Below are 13,890 nucleotides of genomic sequence, written 5' to 3'. Positions count from 1 at the left end.
GGGTAGAGCTCTGGATTTATAATCCCTGGTTCGATCCCCGGTGTACCCCCAATTCATAACTTGTGTTGGGCAAGTCCGTGGTCTAGGTAACAGGGATTTTCTCCGGGAAGCTCCAGTTTCTCTCTGGCATCCCAACAAATCTCCATGATCATCTCATCACGGGTATAGTGTAGACCAGCCTCCTATGACGCACCCTGGGCAACGGCTCTGTCGGTAAATTGGTCTACACAACTGACTTCATATGGGTGAATGATGAACAGTAAAGTACCCGCTATTAGTTTAAAAAAATATATATGTATAATGAATACCGTACTTGGTTAGACCGTGCTTTAGTTCTTTTCATTGCATCTTCATTTCAACAGTAGACACGTACCAAAAATGAAGTGCAGAATATTATGCAATGCAGGATAGGTTGTAATTGACGTGGCCAAAAATAACCATAAGCATTTCAATTAATAAAAAAATATTTCAAATTCATTTTACTCACCCAGGACAGAAATCCTGGAAATCGAACGTTCATCACATGACTATCACACGTACTGTGTAGTTGATCTAAATTAGCTTTTTAAATGTATTAATTTTTAGGTCTGAAGCCAGAACACTGGAGGCAACTCAGTTCCACTGGATACGGTAACAATCCATTGGTTGGCTTGACGCCTTCTGCCATCAAGTGCATTCCTCCACAGATTTTCAAGGTCAGTACATTTCAGCAGCATTGCGTTAAATCCTTTTCTTATATGTCTCTCTATTACTTTTGGTATTTATATATGTGTGACTTCAGATTTTAGATTTGTGATACTTTATTAGTGATGTGTAGCCTATTTGGGATATGTATATGTGGAAATATTTTCAAATGCTTGTTTCTTTACTACAGTTTACATTCAAATGAGAAGGATCGGAGCATAATCTCGCAGTTTTAGATTCTAAAATGTCAACAATTTTATTTAGTATACAGGGTTAGTTAAAAGTCCCGCACCACCTAAATAACTTTTGAAACCTGTGGTTCAGTAACATGAAACTTGGTATGTGGGGATAACCATATACTAAGAACTCAATGTTACCGAGTTTTTTCTACTTCCAGTTTAACCGGAAGTAACTCCAACTCTTAAATGGAACTCCCAATATATTTTATTTCTGAATAAAGCTCATTAAAAGCTTTTCAAAAAGTACCCACACTCGATACTTCTGTACAAATTCAGTGTTGCTAACTAAAAATGGAAGTGGTGCAAGATATTCCTAAAACCTGGCTAAATCATTCCTTAAATGGTTTCTATGATCGAGTGATGCATTGTAAAGCAGCTGAGGGCTACCAATTTGAACACACAATTTAGAAGGTGAGCTAGCTTTGTTTTGTTTTTGTTAAGGAAGGAGTATTTTATTATTTTAATATTCGATACACTTTTCTGTTTTCTTGACTTAGCAACACTGAATTTGTACAGAAGTATCGAGCGTGGGTACTTTTTGAATAGTTCTTAATGAGCACTATTCAAAAATAGAAAAATATATTGGGTGTTCTATTTAAAATAAGAGAGTTGGATTTACTTCCGGTTAAACCGGAAGTAGAAAAAACTCGGTAATACAATTATTGAGTTCTTAGCATATGGTTATCCCCAAATACCGAGTTTCATATCACTGAACCGTATTCTTCAAAAGTTATTTAGGTGGTGCGAGACTTTTAACTAACCCTGTATAATATAATTATTCACGACTCGTCTCTTCCATAACTTAATTGCAGTAGCACAACACTGCCGCTAGTGTGTGCATGTCAGCTTACAAACGGATTTTTTTTAAGAAAAAGATGTTTATGTTGATTTTTTTTCTCTAATTTTATAAACTTTGAACGTAAATAATTTGAAATGAGAGGCTATTTATTTTTTTAAATACGTCACAAAACTTATGAAAGCACTTTAAACAGTGTGTATAATATATTTTTAAATTGTAGCCATTGAAGTAGATTTGAACGAAATGACTTTTCTTGCAATAAGTTTCATGCTTCTTTAATGTAATACAGACATACATAAGAACCTCATAATAGTTGAATGTGAAATATTAGAACTCCATGAATTTATGGTTTATTAAAACAATCTACGTAATTTTGCACGAATTCATATAATGAAGTCGGATAGTAAGCCTATTAATTTTTTTATTTTTGAAGATCGGTGTTCAAAGTAATTGCTGGATATTAATGGTTTATAATAAAAAATCTAATTATTGTTAAAACAAGCCTTTTGTAAAAACAAACTTTTGACCGCTATCTTCTCTTTAACAATTAATATTGTATTACGGACATTCCAGCAAAAGAATGTCTAGTCAAGTCCTCACATCCTGTTCATAACAGACCCCAAGTGCTTCTGCCTACTTTCAAATTACTTGTGGTAAGAAAGAAATAATCATTCTTGCACAGGAAAAATCTTCTCTACTTGATCTCCATAAACCACTCTTTCGATATGAGGGATGCTGAAAATCTAAATACGGATTCTTTTGCAACCTCATAATACTCTGTATAGGCTACTTCGTATAAGCACGAAACCTACAAGATTTAATAATACATTATATTTATTTAATTGATATTGTCTTTGTTCCTAGCAACCGTTATCAGATCCACTAAAAAACTTTTAAGCCTGCATCTCGATTAATAGTAAGTTATGTGTTGAACAAGCAGAAAGTAACAGTAAATTATGTAACAAGTTTATAATGTTATGGTTTACTGCATGATTAAATGTTTATGAAACTCGCTATGTTCGTTTCTTAACTTTTACGAATGTGACAATGAGTTTCATAAGCAAATTTTTTGTACGACAGCATTAAAAACAATAAATTAATAAAGAAATAGAATCACATTTGTAATAATGAAGAAGAAGAAAGGTTTCTATGACAATAATGATGTATTAAATATTATAGCATGCCAAATCGTTTCATAATGTTAGCTTTATGATACAAGCTAAGCCTTCTTAATAGAAATCATGACTTTTAGTTGTGGTAATATCGCAGTCTAGTATATAGTCACGAAGCTGAATACATAGGAAATATGCATTCATAGATAGTTGCTAACCACTAGGTTCGCTACTATCGCCTCATCACAGATAATGCGAAATAGTACCAGCACAGTCTATTGTTCCTAGTACCCTCAACAACTCACGTTTCGTGACTGTATATACTAGACTGTGGTAATATTGTGACAGTATTGTAACAATATTGCGACAATGTATTATATTATATACGATTTTCACTAATGATAAAGACTGATTATAAACTTGGAGTAAAAATATTACATTATGGTCCAACTCGAGAAACACTAGTGGTCTGCGGACCGTAATTAGTGTGGTGGTAACCCTGAAGATAGAGAAATTTTGTGGTTGCATCACTGAAGACTAAAAAATTATTTTGTGTATTGGGAACTATGGCAACAGTAATGTTATGAAAAAGTTGTTGGCCTCTCAGCTAGCATTATCAAATTGAACTTATTGGTTATATGGGAGTGAAATGTTTTAATGTTATGTAATTAAAAATACAATTAATAGACTATAATAACAGTGAGTGACGGAAAGAGTCGATTAATATTTTTCTAAATACAATTGAAAGCATCGGACCAACAAATCACGATAGTCTTCTTTTTATCAAACCTGGAAAAATTGAACATCATTTGCTCGTTTCTTTACGCAGCTGCATTGTTATGATTTTTTTTTTTTTTTGTTCGCTGTTCGCTGCAGGAACTGGATGAAGACCAGTTGAAGTCCTTGTCCACACTCAGCGCTGCGGTGGTTTCCGAGGAACAGCTTTCTCACCTATCAGAGTCGCAGCAATTGGCTTTGGTAAGAGTGCAGAGGGAGCTGCCCGTTCTGAAGCATCCTGAAGCCACAAACTTCACGACGGACTTTACCACGGACTTCACCACGGAACAGAACGATGTACCAACTGGCTCGGCTTCGCAATACAAAACTTCGCTCATCATGGTGGTGTCGGCTGTGATCTTTAGGTTTAGCATGTGAATCGTGTTGTGTAATATATTCAAATGTAATATATTGTGTTGTATATTGTATAATATGTAATATTCACGAATTTTATATATTTCCTATTTAATATTGCACTACATTGTGATACCACGTGTTGACATGAATTGAATAAAATTATTTGTACATATTATACTTCGAATTTACTTGCCTATACCAAGACATTCTGACTAATTATTGGTTAAAATAGGGTAAGTGAAGGCACTAGGTATTCATTAGGAACTTGGTTCATGAATATTCCCCTATCAGGAATATTATTGACAGGAACATAATTTTGATTATTATTTCTTTTTGCTGGTTCTTATCGGCTTGAGGTAATATAGAATTTTAAATTGTATAAAATGGCTTTTAAATATCTAGGGATTTTTACACTCTTAATAACGTGCTTGAGAGATTTTCTGTAGGTTTGAAAGTACAGTAAACCTTCGCTTATATGTCTTTATGGGGGTGAGAAATGCAACTAAAATGGCACTTAACATCTCAAATAGCATTTGAAGACTACACGGGAAGAAAAGTTGAGTCTGACAGCAATCGTAATAATTTTTGCAATGGTCTTGCCTTTACGAGTTCGTATTGGCTCGTTCCATCCTATTATGAATGCAATAGACCAGTGTTTCTCAAACTATGGTCCGCGGGCCACCTGTGGTCCTCGAGTTCTACCCTTGTGGTCCTTCAAAAAAGACAGAAGGAAAAGATAAAATTCAAACGAATTGCGTATCACAATACAGCTGAAAATCTCAGAGTTTGGAAATCACACATGGCAATCGCCTTTCACTTTTTCTCCCAGTACTAATATTTTATGAAGTTTCTTATCCTACCCGTCTACCCACTTCCAACTCTACTCTCGGCAAAAAAAAAAAAGGGGATTTAAAGCACTACGAACGTGGCGTTTCTCGCCATGTTTTCCCTGCATATCTGGCGCCGAGCCTGTAAGCCAGCCAGGGACCACCCGAATTCATAACAGAGGACCAAAGTACCGAACCTTTTCATGTATTGATGACTTTCTTGATAGTTTTGCCGACACCCAGTCTGCACATTGAAATGGACAGTACTGTAAATCGTACATCAATAATAGAACGTGCCAAATTGTATCTTCACTTGTTGAAAATTGGCCATATTTCTGCATTAATTTTTTTATTCGTTTTTCCAGATGATGATATAAGAAATTTTAGATTCTGCTTATTTTAAAATCCGACAGGTTTACTTTTTACACTTGCGTGTTTCGTCTCTAAGTGCCGTTTCAATTTCGCGGGTTTCATACACTCGTTTGAAAGCACTTCGTAACAAACAACGCACCGAGGTTTTGGTTCACTCTCATTGCCACGCCAAGCAAATCCAAGTTCCAAATAACTCTCGCCATATTTACCAAAGTTTTTTTTCTTTGAATAGCTACCACTAGGGCTAGATATTTCTTTAATGGCACTATAATTAATATATTTCTTCACACACAGCTTCTGAACTATTAGCACTGCCTAAATAAAGCGTATCATCATGTTCCTTTCTTTTCAAAGATCCGAATCGAAGCCAGTGTTCCATTATTTATAATGGGCACTATTTAACAGAGACATGGACAACTACTAGCGTGTACCACATAAGAAGGATTTCAAACTACTGCTAACAGGCAAGCGATGAATCAATAATGCACAGAATTTGTTATAAGTTACTTGTGATTGGCTACAAAAAATATAATTACAAAAGTATTATAGTCAGTTCTCTTTTAAAATAGAAGTATAATGGTATTAAAATATGCTACAAAAATTATAAATTTGTTTTCGAAGGGAACAAGAGTAAGATGAATAATTTCGAGGGAAAAATTGTTCCGGAGCCGGGTATCGAACCCGGGACCTTTGGTTTAACGTACCAACGCTCTACCACTGAGCTACCCGGGAACTCTAACCGACACCGATCCAATTTTTCCCTCTATATCCACAGACCTCAAAGTGGGCCGACAACCGTCAAGCAACCAACTTCGAGTGCACACTAACTCCGTGTGACTTAAATTGTGGTTTTCTGTTAACGAACAGTGACGTGTATTATGCAAATCAAGATTTCAGATATAACTCCCTGTAAAGTTGATTTGAATAATTTCGAGGGAAAAATTGTTCCGGAGCCGGGTATCGAACCCGGGACCTTTGGTTAAACCAAATCAACTTTACAGGGAGTTATACCTGAAATCTTGATTTGCAAGAGTAACTTGGTTCGCGTAACTGCTCTGACTTAAAAACGTGGTCCCCACTTCAAAAAAGTATGGGAAACGCTGCAATAGACAATATACCAACGCATTAAGATTTCGAACATTACATGGATTTGGAGATTGACTCTACTCTCTAAAATCATTTCGTAATTTGAACAAATATGAGGAAACTGGTTTTAATTACCGATAAAAAAAAATCGATCGGATAGACTGAAGAAACGAGGTGAATACAAATCTAGTTTAACAAGAAGTCCAGTAAATTCGTGAACATTATACATTAATGCTTATAGTGCTAATAATGTTGCAAAACGTTTGTAGCAGAGGTATTCAATAGTGACGGATTCTGAGAAGACAGCTTCAGCTCTCCCTATCAAATGAAAATGAGTTTCGATTTCAGAGAACATGAGTTTTTTCCATGCATAATGCTAATTTCATTACATAGAGTTAACTGGTACAATAAGATGAAATTCGAGTAAAAATTTCGAATGAATTATTGGATAAATTATTAGATTCTAATAAGATATAAGTGAAATTTAGTCGATAATTTTTATGACCAATTAACATCGCGCTCCTAGGATAGTTGGGAAGTATAGGATTGGTGATTTTCCACTACACCACTATGCACCTTTTCCACAGCCCAAAACCCAAGCATCAAAGCTGAACATTGCCGTCACTAATCGTTGTCAATGCCTTAGTCTTCCTAAAAAATTAAACCGAAGTTTTATTCACATTTCTTAGAGTGTATCTTGGAAACTAGGCAATTCAATTTTACTTCGGACTTTCTGCTCATTTTCGACCTTTTGGTTTATATTCCAAGAATACTATGATTACGTTATTGATCTGTTCTATTAAGATGTTCAATTTTTTTATGCTCGACCATGCCGAAATGTAGTAATTATACACCTGGTAGCAGTCCTTTAATGCATGTCATTAAAGTACACCTATTCATTAAAGTTCAGGTTTTCGATTATTCTCGGATATGCTATCGAAAGACGAGGGAAACGTCACGGAGGCTGGAAATCCAATACTGTCGCAGAAGGTTATGTTCTGTTACTATAATAATTAGCGTTAATTGTAAATAATATTCAAATAAATTCAATTTGTCATCTCGTTTTTCAATTCTAAATCAATTTCCAGGTTATATTCAAAATTAGTTCATGTTATTCTCCAGATTATATCAAGGTCAATGACATTATTGTTCCTCGGAAAAAATCAATACTTTCGCGTCTGCGCATATCTCAAAATTTACGAGCTATGCACAAGGTCACTTCGGCCTTCAGTCAGATGCGAATAAAATGAATACTTCTGAATAATTTCAAGTTAGAAATATGGCCCAGCATAAAAAGTCGTATGAAACTTGCCTATAAATAGTAAATAAGACGCTCGTATGAAAATTATGAAACTCGCTTCCGCTCGTTTCATAAACAAACATACTCGCGTCTTAATTACTATCATTATAGGCTCGTTGCATAATGTACTATTATTTACTGTTACCAGAACGCACTCCTTGGTGCATATTCTAGATTTTTTGCCACTTCATTGGACATGTCCCATCACTTGTTCTTGTCATTTATAAAATTATAGACGCGTTCTTTTGTTGCTTTTTCAAAATGTTTTATTTCATAACGCGTACTATTGACTTCAGTTCTGTCATTGTTTATCAACCTTTAACAGCGTTAGAGATTTTAAAGATGGTGAGATAAGGCACGATATTTATTTTTAGAAATTGTTTCCGGATTTCGTGGATAAGATATGCATCGAAAGGAAATGAGTGGTTAGAGAAAAAAGGAGGGGAGAAATGTAAGAAAACCGTTAAGATTGCACACACTTTCACATTTTATTCATCTTAACCTGTTTCGTAGGAATTTAATCCCGCGTTATGTTGACAACTTATCACTCTTATCCAGGGTTGCCAAAATTCTCTCACCAATCCAGGACAGGTGATGAAACTGCGTACCTTATAGTGACTACACATTTGAATTAATTCAATTTGCAATATTTTATTCATTGTATGTATTTCGACTAATTATTTAGGACCTGCCTAAACTTCTAATTTTATTAATTTTTTGATAGATTATGAAATTGCCTCTCGATTATTAAGCTCGGGAAAATGTAGCATTACAGGCTGACCTATACAGAAAAAAAAAGTATCATACAATGTTTAAATTCTATGATAATACATCAACTTCTAAACAGAGTAAAGAATACAGTTTTTTTAGTCCACTGTCCGAAGACAGGTCTGAACCTCATAAGTGACACCAATAAGGCATCACTCGTGAGGCAACTAAGTCAGGAGATAATAAGTTAGAGTGGCCAGTTCCTTTCCACCTCCATTGCATACATATATATTAACTACATATTATGCTGATCAGACTTCAGACACTACAGTCGCGACGCTGTTATTCCCGGCGTGACTCCTCCTCTTTGCTTACGTCTTAGGACTTGAAGTCTCTATAAAGTCTAGGTAGGTAGTATCGTTCGCCATTTTTGTTCTTTCGTTGCCGAGCTACCAGACGAGGGATCTATTTGCCACACCGTTAAATATTATCATGTCGTAGCTCCTATGATAATAAATCAAACTCACTGTAATTCAGCAAATAATTGAGCGGCAAAAAATGTCCTCGTGTACTTTCTGCGAACGCAAATGAAAGAGCCAAAATGGCGGGCGATTATATTAAGTATTTATCGAGCCTTAGGAAATGCTTAACGTCTTCACCAGCGAATCACAAGAAGCACACGTTTAAATGTAGCCGACCTGCAACGTGATTGGCTGCCGGAAATTAGAGCGATGGGACTATAGATGGAGTGCATATCATTCGTGGCGGAACAAGGACAAGTGCCTGCAGACTAACACTTTATAAGCAATCCAAAACATCGACTATTAATTACCTCACTCTCTCACTAAATCATTCGGATTACGTCAGTACAATGCCAAGCTGGGGAAATCCCTCTGATTGTTTCCGAGACCTGGCCGTGTGGGATATTGGAGGAAACATACGACGATCAACCTCGCGTTGCGTAACATTGTCGGCATCGCTATCTGATTCTGCGGTGGTCGAACTTATTTCTGAATTTCCGTCTACAGGCGCACAGAACTTAAAACGAAGGATTAAAATGCAATTGCATTACATGATCAGTTTACAAACCATTTTGATATCGTTGTTTCATTTGCTACAACATCACTGGCTCCAAATTCGATTCCTGAATGATAATTATGCTGTTTGTAGCTATAAAACGCACATGTTGAGAAGACACAATCGTGTATTCGATCCCGCCTTGGACTAGTGCGTTCTTCTGTTGCTAGTGTGGTGTACTATGTTGTCTCAGACGGAGGTCCCGTGTCGTGTTGACTCCATTTCATATTTATTCCGCCATGTGTTTGTCTAAAAACATGTCGAATCCCGAAAAATCCAAATAGAACTTTGACTATCTAATAATAATAATAATAATAATAATAATAATAATAATAATAATAATAATAATAATAATAATGTTGCTCCAAATAATAGAATTATTGTTATTAATAATAATAATAATAATGTTGCACCAAATAATAGAATTATTCTTATTATTATTATTATTATTATTATTATTATTATTATTATTATTATTATGTCACAGTATATTTATTAATATTATACTTTGATCTAATAGAATATATTCATGAATATACTTATAACATTTTTTTAAAAAGCCACCGGCGTAGGTCTATCGGCTAAAGCGATTGCCTGCCGGGCTGAAGTTGCGCTTGGGCGCGGGTTCGATCCCTGCTTGGGATGATTACCTGGTTGAGTTTTTTCCGAGGTTCTCCCCAACCGTAAGGTGAATGCCAGGCAATCTATAGCGAATCCTCGGCCTCATCTCGCCAAATACCATCTCGCTATCACCAATTTCATCGACGCTAACTAACCTCGTAGTTGATACAGCGACGTTAAATAACCAAGTATAAAAATCTTTTAGACGTAGTTTTTTTCACAGTCATCCAATTTTTAACGAAGTTTAACTTCTGTTTAATTTTGTATAATTAAAAATGCTTGTGTCATTATTACACTTACACAATAATCCTATATATATACGCACATACGAATCACCCGGAGCTAAAAGGAACTAAGTCACTTTTCACAACCTTTCAGGAGAAGCAAAAAACATTCCCCTAATAACACAAATATTATATTTTTATGTTATAGAAGACAATAGTAATATACGTTACAAGAGCGTTATATTGACGTTTTCATGGTCGAGGAAAAGATTGAAAAAGCGAAACGTAGTTGAGCTTTTTTAATTTCCGAGAACATGAAAATAAACATACCGCTCGTGTATTGTACATTATTTTGTGCGAAGATCGTTTATTACATACCTGAAAGACGAATTTCTAATTAGTTGCAATGAAATCTCCATGTTGGTTTCTGTTTAATGACGGCAACTTCAGAACACGAAAATATCTTTCTTCAACATTGTTGCTATAAAATGTTTTCTGTGTTTACTATACTCCAGCAGGCCGTGATACACGTCTGTCTTCCCCCCCCCCCCTCCAGTCTATAAATGCGAAGTTAAAACAAACGGTAAGGTTATGTAATGATTTAGTTTTCATTTTAATATTTTAACAATATTATTTATATAACATATTGCAGTAATAACATCGGCAACTGGAATCTAGTTGATTTTTTCACGGCTTCCTTAATGTTACTTGTATCAGGAATGCAATAAGTTTCGTGGAGTAGTAGACTTTGCTTAATTTTTGCAAATATTTAAAAACAATAATTAACATTGCAATGTAGGTGAAATTGCAGTGGTAAGTTTCCAATTTATAATTATTACTATGTTAAACGTCTCTAAAAATAATATGTTAAAAGCCTAAAGCAGTAAAATGCATGTCGCGCTTAAGCGGTAAGAAGAGGGAAATTGTTATGTGTGTTACGTTGGGAATACTGAATGTGGTATTTCACACTTACCGCGTATTGTTTCTGTGCGGAAAACAAGCAAATACGCACAATCTCGCACAAAATAATATTTAAGGGCCGTATTCATAGACATTTTTAGCGCGGGTTTCCGGCGTTTTTCGTATTCATAAACCAGTGTTAGCGATAGGATATGATTTGAATTCTGTACTAGTAACCAGTGGATAGCCGGGGCTAGCTTAGTACGCTCGTAACGCGTGCTGCGAAATGTCTATGAATAGCACCCTTAAAGTCTTAGTTCCTTCTTCCACCGATCGATGCGCATGACATCCGTTGTTCAGACTGTTGCATGACTTAGTTCCTTTTAGCTCCGACCGATTCGTCAACACTTATTTGTTTATGATACATAAGACGCTTTACATAACAGGAAAATCCATTGAAACAATCAAATATATTGAAATAAATGTAACTACTAAACACAATAATGAACATGGAACTCACCAAGGACGAAGAATGGAACTGCCTGATGAATATATTGAAGGAGAGGTAGGAGGACTATGCCTTATGTCGATGTAGATTTTGTTACTCTAAAAGTGAAAATTAGAGAAGGGAAAACAATTATGGAAAAAAAAATACTCAAATTTGAATATATATATATTTTTTTTTTAAATTCAAGGGAGGTTCAAATCCGGTAACCTTTCCTTGCATACGCCACTGAGGAGTGGTAAGCACAATAAGCCTCGGACAGCAGCGCAAAATTTCGGGTCCCTCCGTACAAGAGAGAAAGAAACATAAAATTACGGAACTTATTTTCACAGCATTTGTGCACACTTCGCATTTACCATGATTACGAAAATCTATCTTATCTAAGCATGGTGCAACACTGCTGAGATAAGATATACTCTCATACCACCTTTGATTAATAAATATAAATAATAAACATACTTCACGTTGGACGTGCAAACGTCATTGCCTCTTTTCTTTTATTTATTTATTTTTTCCTTTAGTGGGTTATTTTACAACGCTGTTATCAACATCTTAGGTTATTTAGCGTTTGAATGAAATGAAGGTGATAATGCCGGTGAAATGAGTCCTAGGTCCAGCACTGATAATTACCCAGCATTCTTCATATTGGGTTTAGGGAAAACCCCGGAAAAAAACCTCAATCAGCTAAGTTGCCCCGACCGGGATTCGAACCGGGCCACCTCGTTTCGCGGTCATACGCGCTAATTGTTACTCCACTCGTATGGACTACCTCTTCGCAAAATTACGTGGAATTATAATAATAATAATAATAATAATAATAATAATAATAATATTATTATTATTATTATTTTATTATTATTATTATTATTATTATTATTATTATTATTATTATTATTATTATTATTATTATCATATTGTTACAATTAAACTTAATAAGTATCTCGATCTTCTGGATAGATATAATTTTGTAGTTTTCGCCGTAGAATCTATGGGCCCATGGTGTTCCGAGGCGAAGTTGTTAACTTCTGATATCGGCAAGTATTTATCAGCACTTAACGGTGTCTCTCGCTCTACGGCTTTCCTCCGCCAAAGAATTAGTATTGCCATTCAACGAGGAAACGCTATAAGTGTTATGGGGACTTTTCCAGAATCTAAATCGTTGGAAGAAATATTTTATTTCGCTTAGAGCTGTAGAGAGTACTTCGCATCCTTTAGTTTTGTTGCTAATTTTTAGTTTGTCCCTTACTCAATTGTTTAATTTTAATTTCAAAATTGAATTAAAGTTTATTTTGTATATTCGGAAAATATAGTAATATGCATATGAAATATTTCTTAACCAGTTAACTCTTCTGATGTTGACTAAATTCTTAAAAAATATGGAAATTAATTACATTACGGAACATGATACATTTTAAGAAATAATAATAATAATAATAATAATAATAATAATAATAATAATAATAATATAATAATAATAATAATAATAATAATAATAATAATAATAATGGCTTTATTTAACGTGGCAGAGTTAAGGCCGTAAGGCCTTCTCTTACACTCAACCAGGATTAAAACTTCCTTACATAGTTGAACATAAAATTGGATCGGAATTAATCAATTTAGGTACATAATGAGATCAAAAGAGGTAATTACATAAAAATGTACCTCATAAAATAAAAATAAACATAGTGAAATACATATTAATGTTGTTAGAATCAAATACGAATCACATAAAAACAGAAGCCGATAATTCAATAAAAAATGTACACAGTAAAAATAAAAATAAACAGATTAGTATACATATTAGTATTAGATTACAATTAACTAGGATTTACATAATTAAACCAGAAACCGACAATTGAATAAAATATACACACAAAAATAGATTAATAATAAAAAACAACACAGTGGGATACATATTGGCGTTAAGTGATAAATAAACACGATTTACATGATTACACAATAAAAATAAGAAACAAAAAAAAATAAAAATAAATTCAGTGGAACACATTCCATTAAATATTTGCAACGCGTTAGGTCTGGCAACTCGTCATAACACAGTCGAAGTCGTTAATCAGAATGATAATAGAGGTTTGTGATACAGCATATGGATAATAACAACAGATTGTTACAAATATGCCCTTTAAAAAGAGTGGTCGCTTGAAAGAATAGTCATTAAGACAGATTTCAGTATAGTTCGGTACAAAATATAGCGTCCTCAGTTGCAAGAAATACTCGAGACACATACCCTTACCGCTTACTGTGTTAGTGAACAAAAGGCAAATCTTCTCTCACAATATATTCT

The 13,890-nt window shown here is 34.5% G+C and overlaps 1 protein-coding gene across 2 annotated transcripts in view; it reads left to right on the top strand.

The window, feature by feature from the left end:
- LOC138708761 (uncharacterized) overlaps window positions 1-4,143 on the top strand; it is a 96,546-nt gene extending 92,403 nt beyond the window's left edge. For both annotated transcript variants that reach the window (XM_069838917.1, XM_069838916.1), the window contains exons 24-25: window positions 586-695; window positions 3,711-4,143. In XM_069838917.1, coding sequence (XP_069695018.1) covers window positions 586-695; window positions 3,711-3,989 — 389 coding nt within the window. In that variant the 3' untranslated portion in view covers window positions 3,990-4,143. The remainder of the gene's footprint in view (window positions 1-585; window positions 696-3,710) is intronic.
- The last annotated feature ends 9,747 nt before the right edge of the window (window positions 4,144-13,890 follow it).

This window comes from Periplaneta americana, chromosome 11 (genome assembly GCF_040183065.1).
Source record: "Periplaneta americana isolate PAMFEO1 chromosome 11, P.americana_PAMFEO1_priV1, whole genome shotgun sequence".
Classification (NCBI taxonomy): Eukaryota; Metazoa; Arthropoda; class Insecta; order Blattodea; family Blattidae; genus Periplaneta; species Periplaneta americana.
This window is presented reverse-complemented; position numbering and strand designations above follow the sequence as displayed.